This window comes from Pieris rapae, chromosome 5 (genome assembly GCF_905147795.1).
Source record: "Pieris rapae chromosome 5, ilPieRapa1.1, whole genome shotgun sequence".
Lineage (NCBI taxonomy): Eukaryota > Metazoa > Arthropoda > Insecta > Lepidoptera > Pieridae > Pieris > Pieris rapae.
The window spans coordinates 771,929-789,252 of NC_059513.1; the positions used below are offsets into that span (position 1 = coordinate 771,929).

The following is a 17,324-nucleotide window of genomic DNA, read 5'->3' on the forward strand; positions in this document are numbered from 1 at the left end:
CACTAGTTAGGGATACGACAGATCGTTGAATCCCTTATAATTTTGATGTATTACGTTATTTGTTCCTATATAGATGTAAAGTGTAAAAAAATAATAATTAATGTCTTTATTACGTAAATAACTGAAAACAGAATGTCCATAGTATTGCCTTTTATTAACATAACTGTTACACATTTAAAGAAAAACACTTTTTTACGGATTATAGTTATTTTTTTTTTTTTATAGAACAGGGGGCAAACGGGCAGGAGGCTCACCTGATGTTAAGTGATACCGCCGCCCATGGACACCCTCAATGCCAGAGGGCTCGCGAGTGCGTTGCCGGCCTTTTAAGTTATGTATTATTGTATTTAACGTAAAACATATACATAACTATAATCCGTAAAAAAGTGTTTTTCTTTAAACAGAATGTCCCTTATGTAGGAACTGAATAAATTGACTGACTTGGCTGTCTCTTTTAGAAGTATGAGAAGAAGTATAAGAATTTTTGATGGCTTTATTTTTGCTTCTCTCAATACGGCGAAGGCGCGAAACCCAGTCTGTATGCCTTGTAACCTTTGAATTAAATTTTGGGTCGTGAAATCTTGTTGGTAATATATTATTTCCATACGACTCAAGCCTTGAATTATCTAGATCTAGAATGCTATCCTATGACATAATGTATATGCAATTGTCATAGCACAATAGTCATAAACACCTGCGCCTGAGCACTCGCACGGAACGTTATGCAACTTAATGTCACGCAGTACCAAAGATAAAGAGAATCTGGTAATACTATACGTGATTAAAATGTTTTATCTATATAAACTATAAAATAAAAAATAATATAAAAAATTAATCGCTTAAGTTGCTATGAGCAAATATTGCAGACGAGAACCAATTTTTAATTCTTTTTTTTTAAAGCAATTCCTTGAACTCTAAGGAGAGGAAAAATTGTAACTAGTTTTATTCAGTATTTAGGTTTTTTTTTCGGAAATAAAGCCTATGGGGTAGCATAGCCAAATGTTGCATATGTTTCTGTGTACGCCCAAACCCAATTACCTATCTCAATCCATTTGTGGCCATCTGAGTTAGACATCTTAAACCAAATATTGATAAAAGAGTGCTAATAACCAATCGACGAATTATAATAGCCATCTGTGGATATAAGCTATCCATGGTGGGTTTGTTCCAGGGCGGTGTATGTGGATATACCTTTGTGTGAAATTGACAGTTCGACTGTGCCAATGTCCTCTTCTATCTTCAGATTTTAACTTACAGCAGTTTTTAAAATAATAATAAGCTATTTGATATGTTTTAAATAAAATAAACAAATATATGTTAAGTTTAATAATATTTGTACGGTTTTATTTACTTTATTTGGCTTATATTGATTATCAAATTTGAGTGTAAAGAGCGAAGAGATTGCATTCTATCCGTCGCCAAAAATGGATTATCTTCGTTCGGTTTGGTTATTGGGATGTAGATAGGAGATCGATCGACTGTCACGGTCTTATTTTGAAAACAATCTGAGATTATGGATTAATTATTAGGTTCGGGCGTAAGTAATCATATTAATACGAAACGAAGTTCACGAAGGCAATATAATTAAGACCTTGATAAATTTTTCCACAAGACAATCCACTCAAATTGGTTCGTTTTCTGATATCAGTATACTAGTTAAGCATATAACTTTTGTGGGCGTTCGAATCCAAGCAGAGAATAGATGAATTTCTGTTAGCCATGATCACATTTAACGTATACCACGTTAAATGCTGGTAGCATTTCTCCCTGTATTATTTTTCAAGTTTATTTATTCTTCTATGTCAATCAAAATAAAACGCTTTGAAATGTCTTCAAGGTGTCGTGAGAAAGACTCGCTATGACAGCCCCTACATTGCGGGTGTCCTTGGAGGTCGTCTTGGGATCTTTTTGTTGCAAAAATTGTCCTCACAGAGTAGCTAGTATAATAGTGATAAAAATCGTCGATCCGGAACTTTTTAGTAACATTGTTACTGATTTGTTTACATTTTTGCTGTTATGATTTTATTTTTTTGTAATAGAACACATTTTCGCTTTGCACAGACCACCTCAAACATTACTTCAAATAATGTGTTGCAGTAGTCTGTGCGAAAGTGAACTGTTGTCAGTTGGTTAAATTACTTTTTACTTTATCTTAATACCTTTACGTCTTTTTGGTCCAATAGATGAAATTACCACTTACAATTAAGGCTCGCATAACTGTCAGTCTTTCTGCACAGACTATTGTCAATAACTCGAACAGCTTTAAATTGCTAAAAATTAGCTCGACATCTTTTAATTGTTATTCTAAAGTCTCTGTTATTAAAGTACACTGTATCAGTGAGAGTGGAGTGATTTTTGCTCTGCACGTCGCGCCGGGGTAATAACCGCGTTATGGGTCTGTGCTTTTTGTTACGCGTTTGTTTTAGCGACATCTACCGGACAATAGAATAAATTAAGATTTATTGAAAGGCGCCAGTTCTTTACAAATATCTCAAGTCTTGGAAACGTTGAATGTTCAGTTCAAGTGTAATACATTTTCATTTTAATTACATATAAAATGTTAACTTTATTTATGAAAGGTGTGGAATTTCATAATACTAACAAAGACTTAAACTCATGAAACTATTTTATTCTGCACGGAAAAGTTAGACAATGAAAAAAGTTTTAAGGAATTTATTTTAAAACCTTTAAATTTTGAATTATCAACTACACAATTCTGTCTCATTATCTTAAAACCAAGATTGCTTCACCGAGAATCAAACCCAGCATCTAATTTATACCACAGCCTCAAGCTATGACGGATACACAAAACTGATAAAATCCAGTAAATTTTAAACAATGCAGAACTTTATACAAATTTCAAAGAATTCAAAGTTATAATTTTCGTTATTAATATTCAACGTCGAGGTGAGGCTTACTTAGAATTTATTAATAGGGTTTTTAGACCAAGAGCTTGCTTTTCGATCTTAGATTAAGTTTAGGCAGTTTCTACTGAAGTATTAGCTACCGAACCATTTCCACTTAGTGTCCTTCAAGAAAAGAGCGTATCAATTCTTAAAAGGCTGGCAACGCAAGCTTTCTGGCAATGTGAGCAGCAGTTTCACTCATCGTCCTTCACATATGGTTTGACTGCCCGTTTGCCCTCTGTTCTATTAAAAAAATAAACATAAATAAGAAATCCTTTACTGGCTTTTATCAGTTATGTTCAAAAATAAAGATGTTTTGTTTAGCTATAGACTTTTCAAGCTTCAGCAACTCCTGGTCTATAATAATGTGAGCATTAAAAATCAGACGAGTTAAAGGTCGATGGGGTAGCTGTAAAGTTTTTATATGCTTTCTACGTTGTGGAAGGTCGGATATAAATTACGTGTTTTGTTGGATGCATAATTGCGCGGGTATCGTTAAGTTGGTAAAACACTGTGAATTAACTAGCTTAGTAATCGTTGCTAAACAATATTTTTTTATTTTAGTTTTGTTTTACCCGAACACTTTATAATATATGTATATTACTGAACTGACGTTCCGTTAGTACAAAACTTAATAAATAACTTCTTGTATATAATCTGTGGCACATACTAAAAATAACCTGAGAATTGTCAATTTTAAAAATTAGTTCTCTTTGCCAAACCAAATGTCTACTAATTCTTAACTAAATTTTTCTTTGCGATAAATAATTCTGGGTTTAAAATAGTTTACTATTAAAATCTTGTATGTATTTGACTAAATTGCCTTTTTATTTTTAAAACCAAATTACTGAATATAAATTAGTTCTTAAGGTTTTATCATTTTACAACATAGTATCATACTAAATACTTTTCATAAAATTAACAAGCATAAATTTTAATCTGTCTTTCTTTAACTTACATTCTAGTCAAGGTAATTGACAATTGTCAAAGTGTTGCGAACTCTGACTGTGACAGATGACACTCAAATAAATGGCGGTAGAAAATAAGTGCGCCAGCATTACAATTTACAAATGCAAATAAACTTTATAATTAATTTATTACGTGACTGGCTTGGATTACTTCGAATGATGAAAATACGATAATGATCTGTGTGTAGTTCGTATCGTTTATCAAGTGATTTTACGATATACTACTTACAATGCAATAAAGTCGGAGTATAAATAGGAACTTACTTTACAAGTTTATTATGTAATATTACGACTTTTAAGAACGTATCTTTGGATTTACTTATGTAAGAAGATTGGCTATATAACAAATATTTATAAGGACCTAACAGATTTTCAATCATTTCTAAAATTAAAAATCGATTTATTTACACAAATATATCGTTAAATGTGTTTTTTGGCCAATTTTATTTTAAAACTGGTTTTCTAAAAAAATACGTCAAAGCGAATAAAAGTTTTGCCGCCAAAAATGAATTGGCGAAACGACGTGTTTTAAGAAAAATAAAAACGTATTCTACAGTTAATCTTATTGTTACAGGTTGGTTTTCAACATGCAGCTGTCGGGGCGGAGCGCTAGCCACTCCTCGGGCGTCCATATCTGCCTTATTGCGGAATCGAGCCTTCGCCCTCGTGTCTCCGCGAGCCATATCTGCATACCGGGCGAGGCCGGCCTCAGGTAATTATTATTAATGGTCTCAAAGTATTCTTATCTTTTTTATTCTTGAAAGGTTTGGAGGGTACAAAGGGAGGGTATAATAATTAAGTTTTGGTTGGTTCAAATTGATTCGGCAACGGTGCGGCGGTGAAAGATCATATTATTGAATCTTTCTTAATTAGTCCATACAAGAATTACGTTTCTTAACAGTTATTACTAATACGATAGAATTAGTTTATAACGCATCATATTACGCGATTTCAGTCCCTCATTTCTCGGGTATTCCTCAATATAACGCGGGGATGACACATATTATATTTTTGTACTGTGACATTTATGATTTGTACGTATTTGTTTGTTTGTTTGTCCATTCAAATCCCCTTGAACTTGGATAGTTTAACGTAATCCATACTAGGTACGTATGTCTCGTTATTATTCTGATAACCTTATGGTATATTGTAATCCTTTCTAACTGTACACGATAATACCTACAGCGAAAATTCTATGTTCTAACATTCATACAGTTTTTTTTATGTGAAGAACAGGGGCAAACTGGCAGGAGGCTCACCTGATGTTAAGTGTTCCCTGCTAGTTCTATTTCGTCTTTTATCTGTCTTCCTATCCATCTCCATCCATTAGGTCAAGTCCAAGTGAGCGTATATATGTGTAATTTCGTTACAAATGTCAATTGCTTTTTTTAAATTATTCTCATATTTATGATTCTTCTCTTCATTGCTCTACGCAGATATTATAAATGTGTGCGCAGGTCTATGTGTGCATAAGTAGGTAGGTATTGATATTCAAATTGTATTGAATATTAAAATAAAACATTTTTTTTTCTTATATTTAATTTGTCGCGCTAAACTCCGAACCTAGTCAATCGAATTTGCGGTTCACAAACTAGGCATTAGAAATGTAATCACCTTCCTTTGATTGCACTCGCTAGTGATCTACAAGTTGTTTGAATACTTTGATTAGTATTTTTGAAATACATTTGAAACACATGCCGTGTTGGTTCCATAGATACAGACAAGTATCAAATAATAAATTTATTTTATTTATTTATTTATTACTACATTTTCCTATCTTAACAGTAATTACTAATACGATAGAATTCCAAAATCCCACACCAACTATTCTAGATAAAAACATTAAAAAATTAAACTTATATTCCTAAATCTATCTATCCATAACTAACAATATAGCTAGCAACTCTTGTGATATTGTCATAATATTGACTAAATTTAGAAGTACAAAACAGACACCATCATGAAGATAAATATGATATGGACCTCCCATCCCACTTCTGAACCATCTGAACCGGAGCTGTAGAACTAGGACATACATTTCAGACAGCGGTCGTGTGGGAGCGCAGTATGAGAGAGCGGCTGCAAGACCTGGGACTCCCCTGCGCCTGGCAGGGGTCTTCGCCGATGGCAGCAAGGCGAAAGCACCGAAATATGCCCAACTCATCGACCCTCAGGGCAATGTAAGTAGTAAAATTGTTTTCAGTAGATTAAATAAAAAGGACAAAATCTCTCTTCGAATGTAATTCGTCGGACGAACTATTATGATGACGATGATGATAATGATGATTTTGATAACTGTATTTACATGCGAGTACTCGTATTTATTCTACATTATAATTCTTAGAGACAGCTATGGGAGTTGAATTTTTTTTTTATAGAACAGGGGGCAAACGGGCATGATGCTCACCTGATGTTTAGTGATACCGTTTTTATCCAAATAATAAAATACATAGAATAAGTTTTAACATATTATATCTAGCACCTGCTCTTCGTTCCCTTGTGCCAAAGGCCATCCCCATCCTTCTCCTTTCGCTTTCATTGAAAAAATAAGTCTTCGTACCACACAGGCTTTGCATCAGGTCATTGATTAAACAAGTTACCCTCGATCACATCATGAAAGATTTCTTATGATTATTTTTTTTATTTTTTATTAAAATTTCGTTGAGTGCAATTTAGGATTTATCGCATTCTTGCGATCTCTTCCGTTTCAGAAAATTTTACGTTTTATTATAATCAATTACAGAAATGACCTTTTAATTATCTATATATATAAAAGAAAGTCGTGTTAGTTACACCACTTATAACTCAAGAACGAAAGAACAGATTTGAGTGAAAATTGGTATGGAGGTAGCTTAGAGCCAGGAGACGGACATAGGATACTTTTTATCCCGTTCGACAGCGTTCCCGTGGGACTTGACATGAAACGTCAGTCACTATAAAAAGTGGTATAACAAATAAGAATCAGACTTGGAATAATAAAACGCAAATGATAGCTATGTAATTGACGTATAATGACAGCTATGTAATGACGTATATATGACAATTTGATATTTGTAAGAAATCAATATTCAAAATATTTCTATTAAATAAATACGTTTAATTATTTTTACAATTTACAATTTAATTATAATGATAGTGCTATTGCCCATTCGTATAAACAGTGAAGAGAACTATAAAACTCGGTATGGTCGTATGTATACAGTTCATCCAAAGAATGATGAATGTTTCTATTTGTTGTTGTTGTCGAATGACGCATTTAATCGAGTAAAGGAAGTTTATGATACTTTAATGAAGGCAAACGATGATGAAAATGGTGGTTTATATTTCCTAGATGCCCTTGGTGGAACTGGCAAGACATTCCTCATGTCATTAGTTTTAGCAACTGTTCGGGCGAGATCCAACATAGCGGTTGCAGTTGCTTCTTCTGAAATAGCAGCCACATTGTTAGAAGGATGCCGTACGGCTCATTCAGAATTAAAATTACCGTTAAATCTTCAAACTATTGGAGAACCAACGTGTAATATTGCAAAACACTCAGCAATGGCCAAAGTTTTAGCGGCATCGAAAATCATCATCTGGGACGAATGCACAATGGCGCATAAACGTGCATTGGAAGCACTTAACCGAACATTAAAAGATTTACGCAATGAATCGAGATGTTTTGGAGGAGCAATGATTTTACTGTCTGGCGATTTCCGCCAAATACTGCCAGTAATTCCAAGATCTACGGCTGTCGACGAAATAAACGCTTGCCTCAAATCGTCAAATCTATGGCGCTATGTGACGAAACTGCAGCTGACAACAAACATGAGAGTTACATTGCTTACTGATAAAAAAGAAGAAAAAGAATAAAGATGTAGATGACCTGAACTACATAATGGTATGCGTTTGGTGGTTAGAAAATTGAAGAACAATGTAATTTACGCTACGATAATGATAGGAAAATTCAAAGGTGAGGAAGTTCTTATTCCGAGGATCCCGATGATCCCAACCGATATGCCGTTTGAATTTAAAAGACTTCAATTTCCGATACGTCTTGCATTTGCCATGACCATCAACAAATCACAAGGCCAATCCTTAAAAGTTTGTGGTTTAAATCTAGAACATTCATGTTTTTCCCATGGTCAATTATACGTGGCATGTTCACGGGTCGGAAGACCATCAGCGTTGTTTGTTTTTGCGCCTGATAATAAAACAAAAAATGAAAAAATGTGTATCACAAGGTACTTAAGTGAAGAGCAACCTATGTACTAAAATACAGAAATAATAATGAATGATTAATGTAGGTATTTAATTTTTTTGTATTTTTTCCAATAAAAAAACCCAAACTGCTTATTTATTGCCATTAAGGCGGAACAAAGTTCGCCGGGTCAACTAGTATTAGTATATACAACTGGTAAATTGGACTTCCAATCCACTATTCATTTTATATGACAAATACTTTGACAAATACAGTTGCTGAAACCCAAGCCTATATCATTACATGAGTATAACTACTGTCGTAAACGTTTAGACGTGTAATTTTGCTAGGTATTTTTACTACCGAAGTGAAATATGTCTTCCGAAACCGAGGACACAAAGTATTATTAATATAATCGAATAGTTTATATTTGCAAGGGTCACGGGTTTCTATTAAAGTATAAATTTATAGACATAAAATTTATGACAGCCATAAATAGCACTACTCCTAAAAGCGTATAGACGTGAATCCTTTTTTAAATAAAAATAAACTTTTAAATCACTATTCTTTATTTAAAATTAACCTGTAGTTTTAATGTCTATGGACTTCATATAAGGCCTCTTCTTGCACAAAAGTTTTCAAAAAAAGAACAATTAGTTCACACCACAATTAAAACCGTATTTACTAACCTCTTTTTTTAAAAACAGAAATATTAACTTTTAAATCACTATTCAAAATTTAAAATGAACCTGTAGTTTAAACGTCTATCGACTTCATATCAAAGCCTCTTCTTGCAAAAACGTTTTTTCGTAAAAAGGAACAATCAATCCGTTTTAATGGTGGTGCAACCATTAAAACGAACGAACCTCTTTTAAACCAGAAACAATAAATTTTAAATCACTTCTACATTTAAAATGTACCTTGTTTTATCATCTACAGACTGCATATACGCCTCTTGCAAAACGTTTAAAAAAAGGAACAATCAGTTCGCACCACCACTAATCGTATAGACGAACCTGCTTTTTTAAAACCTAAAAAGTATACTTATATTTCACTATTCTAAATTTAAATTTGACCTATAGTTTTAACTTCTACAGACTACATATAAACAGTCTTGCAAAAACGTTTTTAAAAAAGGAACAATCAGTTCGCTTTGGAATTTCCATCGAAGCAAAGCCAGTCGTTAATACCGACATCTATTAATCAACTCCTCAGAGGATTCACGTCTAGGAACAATGCAAAACAAAAATCACGAGCCCCTAACATCGGTTCTCGACATTGATGTACGTAATAATTGGGGTCTAGATGTGTTATTACTTAGAATTATTTATTTTTAAATCTTGAAGTTCTAGTTTTTGTAATTACATTTCTTTACGCACTTACTGCTATATATATAATTACAAACCTGATAGGTGATATCAAAAAACTTTAGCACCACCACTATGTTGATGATGCTGATGAGGTATTTCCGACCAATTCCATGGGCGGTATCACTTAACATAATTTGAGCCTCCTGCCCTTTTGGCTTCTATTACATAAAAACAAACGTTTTTAAAACATTAAAATGGTGATAATTTTTTTTACAATCATAAATACCTCCGAAGGTTGTTAGTATGGATCAGATCGGTTTTCTCAAATACACTAGGGTCACAATTTAACTCCTATTTCAATAATATATTTATAAATTTTGACTTTTGTATCAGTTTTGGTTAAGAACTAAAATCCTCGCATCATACAAACTTGCCGATTTTATTAAAAATAATGTATTAAAAAAAGGGCATTATTCATATAGCTAATACAATGTACATTAATGAATGCCAATAAGAAAAAAGTTCTCAAATCAATAGCCCAATTAACTCTTCGTCGCTTTCAAATCGCCAAGTTAAAAATTAAAGTTTAATAAAATTAGTTGCTGTCGTAATTTTCATTATGGCTTTAATTTTATTTAGCAGTGATAACAATTTATTTTATTCTTTGCGATACTAAGTTGTCTTTTATTTAATATTCTCTGTTTCGTCTCTTGTTTATCGATATCTAAGTTTTTTATTTTATAATATAGATATGTGTAGATTACTTATAAATAAATAAAGGTTTTTATGCTAAATATATATTCGCTATTAACTACAACAATGAAAAATTACTGTGATTAAAGTGTTTCAGTTCGAGTTTCGATCGTTATCGTGCAATAAAGCCTTTTTGCTTCAAAGCTGTGATCTTAATTATAAGACTTTATTGCTCGGGTGCTAGGTTTCTTCTTTTTTACTGTAAAATTAATGAGCCTCAATGGATATCGATTTGTAATACACGCATTCTAGAAGCACAAACTTGCTTCAAGTTGACAAAACATTGAATTTCAAATCTTATTTATAATCAACACAATTTTTTTTACTACAAATTTATTTTAATAATACATATTTAGCATGTATTGGTGCGCATACATCCAACCTGACCCATTTCCGCTTTCCCGCGAATTGTATCTTATTTCTGCCATCCATTGCGCAGAGGCGATGAGAAACTGATCTTAGTTGGTAGCACAGAAAGCCAAAGATCACGTGGCCGTTCATCAACCAGATGTACCGAACAAGTGTACACTCTGACTGTCATAAGAGAGGCGATGTGCAGAAACCAGTAGAATCATGGTCCGCTCAAGATGCTTCCTTGCTAACCACGACGCTCATATATGAGCTACCGATTGCAGGAAGAGATATATAAACTAAAAGTATAGAAAACAATAAAAACCCACTAAGGGGTTCGGTGCGAGATGTGCTGAAGAGCTACACCACAGTACAAATTGAAATTCCTCATAATCTAAAGAGTTAAAAAGTGATACAAAAAAACCGAAACGGAAACATTACAATTTTTTTATATATTTCAATAAATGTTGCATAAGATATTTCTGTATAATGTGAATGAAATCAGTAAGTAGGTACAATATATTAATCAGTAAAGTATATAAATATGTTTTAAATAAAAATAATGCTACACAAGTAAGCATGAAGCAAAAAGCCCTTTTGATATTTCTCTCTTCCCATTGTCAGTATGCTGTGCGTCTTAAAATTTCATAGCCACATAAAATAGCGATCAAACCGACAACGCGTTCGAAATTCAAAAACGAAGCACTAGATTTTACACTCGAAAGCACATTAACTTCTCATTCGACAACCCATAGTATGGCTCAGCAGGACTACGGTAAGGATCGCACAAAATTACTCGAAAACGAATTATTTGAAAATAAACCCTATGAACATAAAAATAAGGTCTAACGCAATAGCAAATTGAAGTAAAGAATTTGAATGCCCGACAATGTATACAGTGCGCCCGGATTGGGGTACACGAACCTTATTCCCAGTGACTAAGGGTGCTTTTGTTAGAATATTATTGTATGTTTCTGCAATTTGAGGGCAGTGTCCTTTGTGAACCGCGTTGCTAGGACGAAGGTATAGGGGTGTCACGATTTTGTTTTTTCTTCGTTTTAGAAACTGAACGTCCAGTTATTAAGGTACCTTGTGAGTTAGACATTTTCTATGGATATTTTAAATAGCTAGTAAGTTGGACATTAGGGGCTGTTCTAGTATTTCGTAAGCAGAACTACTGCGAATTATTCCCCCCCCCCCCCCTCTCCTAAGTATAGCTCTCAAAAATAATAGTACTTGAATGTATTAATTTCCCCGAAAATGCATTTCGTTTCAATAGGAAATACTGTTGACGTAATCACCAAATCAAAGAAATACTTAAACTTGAACGGCCCCTTATGCGAATTATTAGAATGTTAAATGTTCATTCGAAATGTGAAAAAGTAGGAACTTTATTTATTATAACTTTATATATTAAGTTTCATCACATGAAAGAAATAAAGCTGAAATGATAAAACAGAATTTTGTAATATAGAAAATTATATATGTAATACATATAAATATTGTATGTGTTGTAAGATATTATATATGCTATCTGGTGATGTTTGTGTTTTGCAAAAATTAGTGGGATTGATTTGATTTGTTCAAATAATTTCTATGACTCAAAACTTAGCGATTAAAAAGAGTGGCGGAGATTTTCTAGCTAGTTCTTTTTTCCTTATATACGTCCCTGACTGTACTGGTAGTAAATGCAAATTTAGAATTAATTTAACATATTATCTGTTGACGTTCCTAACTACCTATATGAATGTTAGGTTGAGTGAACTGCAAAATTCTACTCGTAAAAAATGGAATTTAGCTAGGTTAATATTGCTGCCAATTAAAAATAAAATAAAAATCCCATCAATCTATGCTGGAATGCAAGGTCCATTAGAGCGAGCTGCCTTTTTATCGGCAAACGAGAGCAGAGCTAACTAATAGCTTTTCTGACCTTGCCGAGGTCGGAGTAATTACTTGAGATTTTGTACGAATAGGAGACAGCCTATTATAACGAGCTGATGCTGATCAGGGAATAGCGATGTTTTCTTAGATATTAATTTTTTTTTTCATAGAATTAGTTCAAGCAAAGGCACCAAGCCTTTTATTATTATTTTTTTTTTGATTTATTAGCTTGCTATATAGCTTATTATTTGGCTTGGTTTCCTAAATCGTCGGATACGCCGCGCGAGTTCAGCTAGACGTAGGCACTCTCTTCAATGTATTAATAATTAAAAACTAATATTAATTTATATTAGAATTATTTAAACTTAACTTTTCATAACTTTATTTCAGACTCGAAATTCGTTCCGCCTAACTGTCTAATAATATACTGTAGTTAAACTTAATTAAGGTTTTTTTTAACATGAATACAACTTTTTTTGCAAATACAGAAATGTTTTGGCACCACATGCTGTTTGGATTCGTATTTGTTTAATGTTATTCTATAACTTATAGGATATTTTATTAGCGAGAGCGAAGAATCCACCAAAAAAGTAAGTAACTAACAAGTGGTGTAACTAACACGACGTTTTATATATTTAAGGGAAGATTAGAGACAAATGGAAGTAATTTCCCGCCTTCTCTTACTCGATGTGAGGTATATTAAATATAACATATACTTAATGTAATATTAATATACTTATATTTCGCAATAGTAGAATTTAGTAATTATTTCTGTGACACAATTCGTTAATATTGGAAATTCGTTGGCGTAAGTTTTAAGTTTGGTCATGGGAGGTCAACTAGAAATAGAAATTACAAATTTTCTTCAACCAGCGTAAACTTTCGACATTTCGATTGACAGATTTCAAGGAGGCCTTGTTTTTAACGATTAATAATATCATTAAATATCGTTAAAATATAATAAAATTCGCGGCGCTTAGTAGCGCTACAATCTTCTTAGGTCTAGGCCTCAGATTTCTGTATCTGTTCCAGGATAATTTGTCAATTAATTGGGCAAGTAAGAGCCTGACAGACTTTCACGCGAATGTTATATGCGCACATAGAAATAAAGTCTATTGGTGCACAGCCAGGGATCAAACCTACGACCCCAGGGACGAGAGTGTGCCAGTGTCCTCTGAGGGCACTGGGCCAGAAGCAAATACTGCATTGACGTAGAACTGTACCTCTTGCAGTTATGCCCCATTGGATCGCTTTTGTGACGAATATTATAATAAAATGTGAAATAATTGAAAATAGTTATATAATCCAAACATTCTCTGAATCAAAGTAATATATATATATTTAATTGGAAAGACGATATCACAATCCCAAAATCTATTAATCAAAGTACCGTTAATGAATTCTCCGACGATCTGATAACATATCAATAAAGTTAAAAGTATCTTCAATACAGAGTGGTCGAATTTATTATTTGTAAATCAGGGGGGGGGAATGATCCCGCGGAACAGCTTAGGCAGCTACCGTATTAGATGGAATGGATGGAAATAGTTCCTTAGGTATATTGTTAATTATTCATGCAAGCAGAAGATTACTGCTGTAATATGCGCACTGTGCACTAGTCCGGTTTTATACGGTTTACCCTTTTGCTTTTTGCATCCTCAGTTCGGCTGCAGCTTTAAGTAGGAGGCACATGAGTGCGTGGCTGCAGCAGGTCATAGGGTAGACGACTGGTGGTTTAAGGATTGGCTGGGCTACTGCTTACACTAGTGTTCCTCTTGAATAGCAGATAGTTGGCTTTATCTAGACAATGCTGACCATCAGGGATTCCCACCAACACCATTCCCAACTTCCCACTCCAGCCTGGAATCCTCCTCCACAAGAATGTAAGTGCGTGCTGCTTTTCCACTATGCCTACTAGCTGATAGAGGACAATTTTTTTTTATTATTAATTAACTGTTACTTAAGATGTGTGGAACGTAATGATTCCACCAACAACACATGGAGCTGCAACCTAATGGTTGTACTTGTGCGTAAAACAAAACTTGGGGATTGCAAAGAGTGGCGGTGAGTTTATTGCCAGTTCTTCTCTTCCGTTCTACGCCTTGTTTAGAGAACTGTAAAGGTAAAATTACAAGCATTTAGTATTTAATATGTATTTCTTATTGACAGTCATAAGTGTACATTGTGTTACCTAAATAAATATAAAAGATAATGGAATCGTGATTAAAGAATCTTAAAGCTGGAAAACAAAAGAACTAAATAGTCAAAATGAGCACCTTCTAAGATAGGAATCAAGTTATAGGAACTTAACAAGAACTTAATAGTACAATCACATACAAAAGTCACATCATAAATTCCCGCTAATGAACAAACAATTGATTGAATGCAGGAATGTTCCTAATAGGAATCGGCCTCAAGAGTGCCCACTACAATAAACAATATAATCTGATATTATTTACATACAATAATACCTTTCAATAAGGTCGAAAACCGCGTAACGTACTCTGCAATTGTTATTCTGTGACAGTTTTTATAGTCACGTTTCGGCCAGCGTCCATCTAGCAATGACAATTCCATATTATACACCGTCAATAGAAATATAGACTTTATTTACTGCGCATAAGGTCCAATTTAGTTTTGTAAATATCAATATACGACGTTAGGAATACACCGAAATGTTGCGTCTTTGGATATGACGTTCAAGCAATAATGACCCTTATTTACTAACGGTAAAGTTATATGTTTTACTGCAGTTTTAACAGCACGGTCAACTTTGAACTAAATATGGGACGTTTAGAGGGTGCTATGTCACTTTTATTGCTAACCCGTTAGAGTATGCTACAAGTTAAATTAGGCTGTATAGCAAGGAGATAAGGTTAATTATAGTTAAATCGGTTGAACGGATCGTATGATAGCATGCTAGATATGTGGGAAATTATTCTTAAAAAGGTATACTTTTGATTGTATGTTAAATTTCTGATTGCCAGTTGCCACATAATGGAATATTTTCAGGAAAAACACGTTTTAAATTATAATTATACTCTCAACAGAACAAGACAAATATTGTATCAAATGCAAACTTTTTCAAAAAGAAAAACAAATAACGACAGTTGTCACGTCTTCAACGTCAAAATCGTTATAAATAAATTTAAGGTCATGGATATGCAACCATACAATTGGCTACGCGAAGCACAAATATACAACAAGAAAAACACAAAAATATCCTTAGAATGGCTGACAGAGAATGCAGACGTTATCGCCCTCCTCTTCACATCCAACGGGGTAGACAAGGACGGTGTCGTCGAGAAATTCTATACAATATATGAAAACGTGAAGTTCATTAATATGGCCATAGAAGTGATTTATGTACCAATGGATGAAAAGGAGGAAGATATGATGAGCTGTTACGAAAGGCAGGCGAATTGGTTTATGCTTAAGATTGATGATCCACTAATAAACGTACTGAAGCATATGTATGGTAATTGTTAAATGTATTTTCCGTAAAACGAGTATTTAGAAGCAGTGTTATCTCCACGTACGAGTTTAATTTGTTTCGCAAACTGGCATTGAGAGTTCGATGCCGGATATGCGTCTAAGTATTTAAAAGAAAATTCTATTGGTTAGTAGAGATGTGACATTCTGCATAAATAATCGTCGATTCGATTTTTAATTAATCGTCGTTTTTATATTAATCGATTGTTAGGCCCGCATTTATCAATTGCCATTAATCTCTCAAGACAGCACCTCAGTTGTTTTTGTTGTATATAAGAAAACGATTTCATTTAATTCAAAAGACATCATCTTCGGACCCATGTTTATAAAAGTTAATGTTTTGTAAAATTACAAAAAGCAAAAAACGAGAATCCAGTCTGAAGATTCTTTACTCTAGTCTGCGATGATCGAAAGTGTTAGTGTAGTGTGTAGGGTGCACTGTATATTCAGAAACAAGTCAACAAAATCCTTTGGCCATTAGACTTTTCTTCTCAAAAACTTCTCTTTCTTATATAGTGTTGTTCCTTGTGAGGTTGGCGATCATAATGGCTAGATTAATTTTGGATGCCGCGCTCTAAACAATGACTTGGTGTTTTTTTTTAATTCTCTTCAGATATGTCTATAGTAGTTATTATAACGCATAAGCTTTTAATCAATGTCATAATAATGGCTATAAAACTTTGCCGTGATAACAGAATTACTGTTATAAGTGATATCTATAAGTTCTTTTTAAGGTTGTCATTTGAAATTCCGTTAGTCTGACAACTGAACAATTGAAGGATAAGCTATCACACAAATTAATAACGAACATTGATGAAAATATTGATGTGTTTTACAACAGTCTACCAACTTACCGTAACTTTTAATGTGGTTTAAGTTTTCATTTTATTTGTTACTGTTATTTTTTAGTTTTATTTATTATATTTTTTTTTGTGCTTATTTGTTTAGTTTTTTGTATGTGTCTTAAATTTGTGATGTCATATTTTCTTGTACTTTTAACCACACATTGTTTAAGAATGCATATATAAATAAATATATAACTAATGAATATTTGTTATATACATACTTCGAAAGAAGGAATTTTAAATTTATATGTTTTCATTAGGTATAACATGTATACCATACATTATTGTGATGAAACCGAACGGCACCATTGTTTCGACAACTGGGATTCAGGATCTGGAGGAATATGGGAAGAATGCTCTGATAACATGGCTCTCCATGTCAAAATCTGTGACAAAGGAGAGGAAACTCAGCCGCGAGGCCTCGGTATATGGAGATAAGTGGACGTATGTGGGAAGCGATGAAGCAAAGAAGAGACAAGAGTATCATAGAAGGTTTAGCGTTGTTGAAGAGTCTTCTTAGATTTTTCTTAGTTCTCTAAAATATGCTAATGTAAGATGTTGAATGTTAATAAATTTCAAATAAAATACGTAAACATGTTAAATTTGTGCTAAAATCCTAATTAAATTAACATTGAAAA

General features: G+C 33.3%; 2 protein-coding genes across 2 annotated transcripts in view; both read left to right on the forward strand.

Moving 5' to 3' along the window:
• LOC111000363 overlaps nt 1–17,324 on the forward strand; it is a 75,567-nt gene that overhangs the window by 51,244 nt on the left and 6,999 nt on the right. The window contains exons 3-4 of the mRNA XM_045628379.1: nt 4,449–4,586; nt 5,918–6,054. Of these exons, the coding sequence (XP_045484335.1) occupies nt 4,449–4,586; nt 5,918–6,054 (275 nt within the window). The remainder of the gene's footprint in view (nt 1–4,448; nt 4,587–5,917; nt 6,055–17,324) is intronic.
• On the forward strand, nt 15,484–17,229 carry LOC111000364. The gene is made up of 2 exons (XM_022269768.2): nt 15,484–15,827; nt 16,947–17,229. The coding sequence occupies exons 1-2, from the start codon at nt 15,506–15,508 to the stop codon at nt 17,204–17,206; spliced, it is 582 nt and encodes a 193-aa protein (XP_022125460.2). The 5' UTR covers nt 15,484–15,505; the 3' UTR covers nt 17,207–17,229.

Excerpts from the sequence above, each read along its gene's own strand:
- LOC111000364 (XM_022269768.2), top strand. The coding sequence starts at position 15,506 with ATGGATATGCAACCATACAATTGGCTACGCGAAGCACAAATATACAAC. Across the intron at positions 15,828-16,946 it reads CGTACTGAAGCATATGTATG|GTATAACATGTATACCATAC; the intron begins GTAATTGTTAAA and ends TGTTTTCATTAG.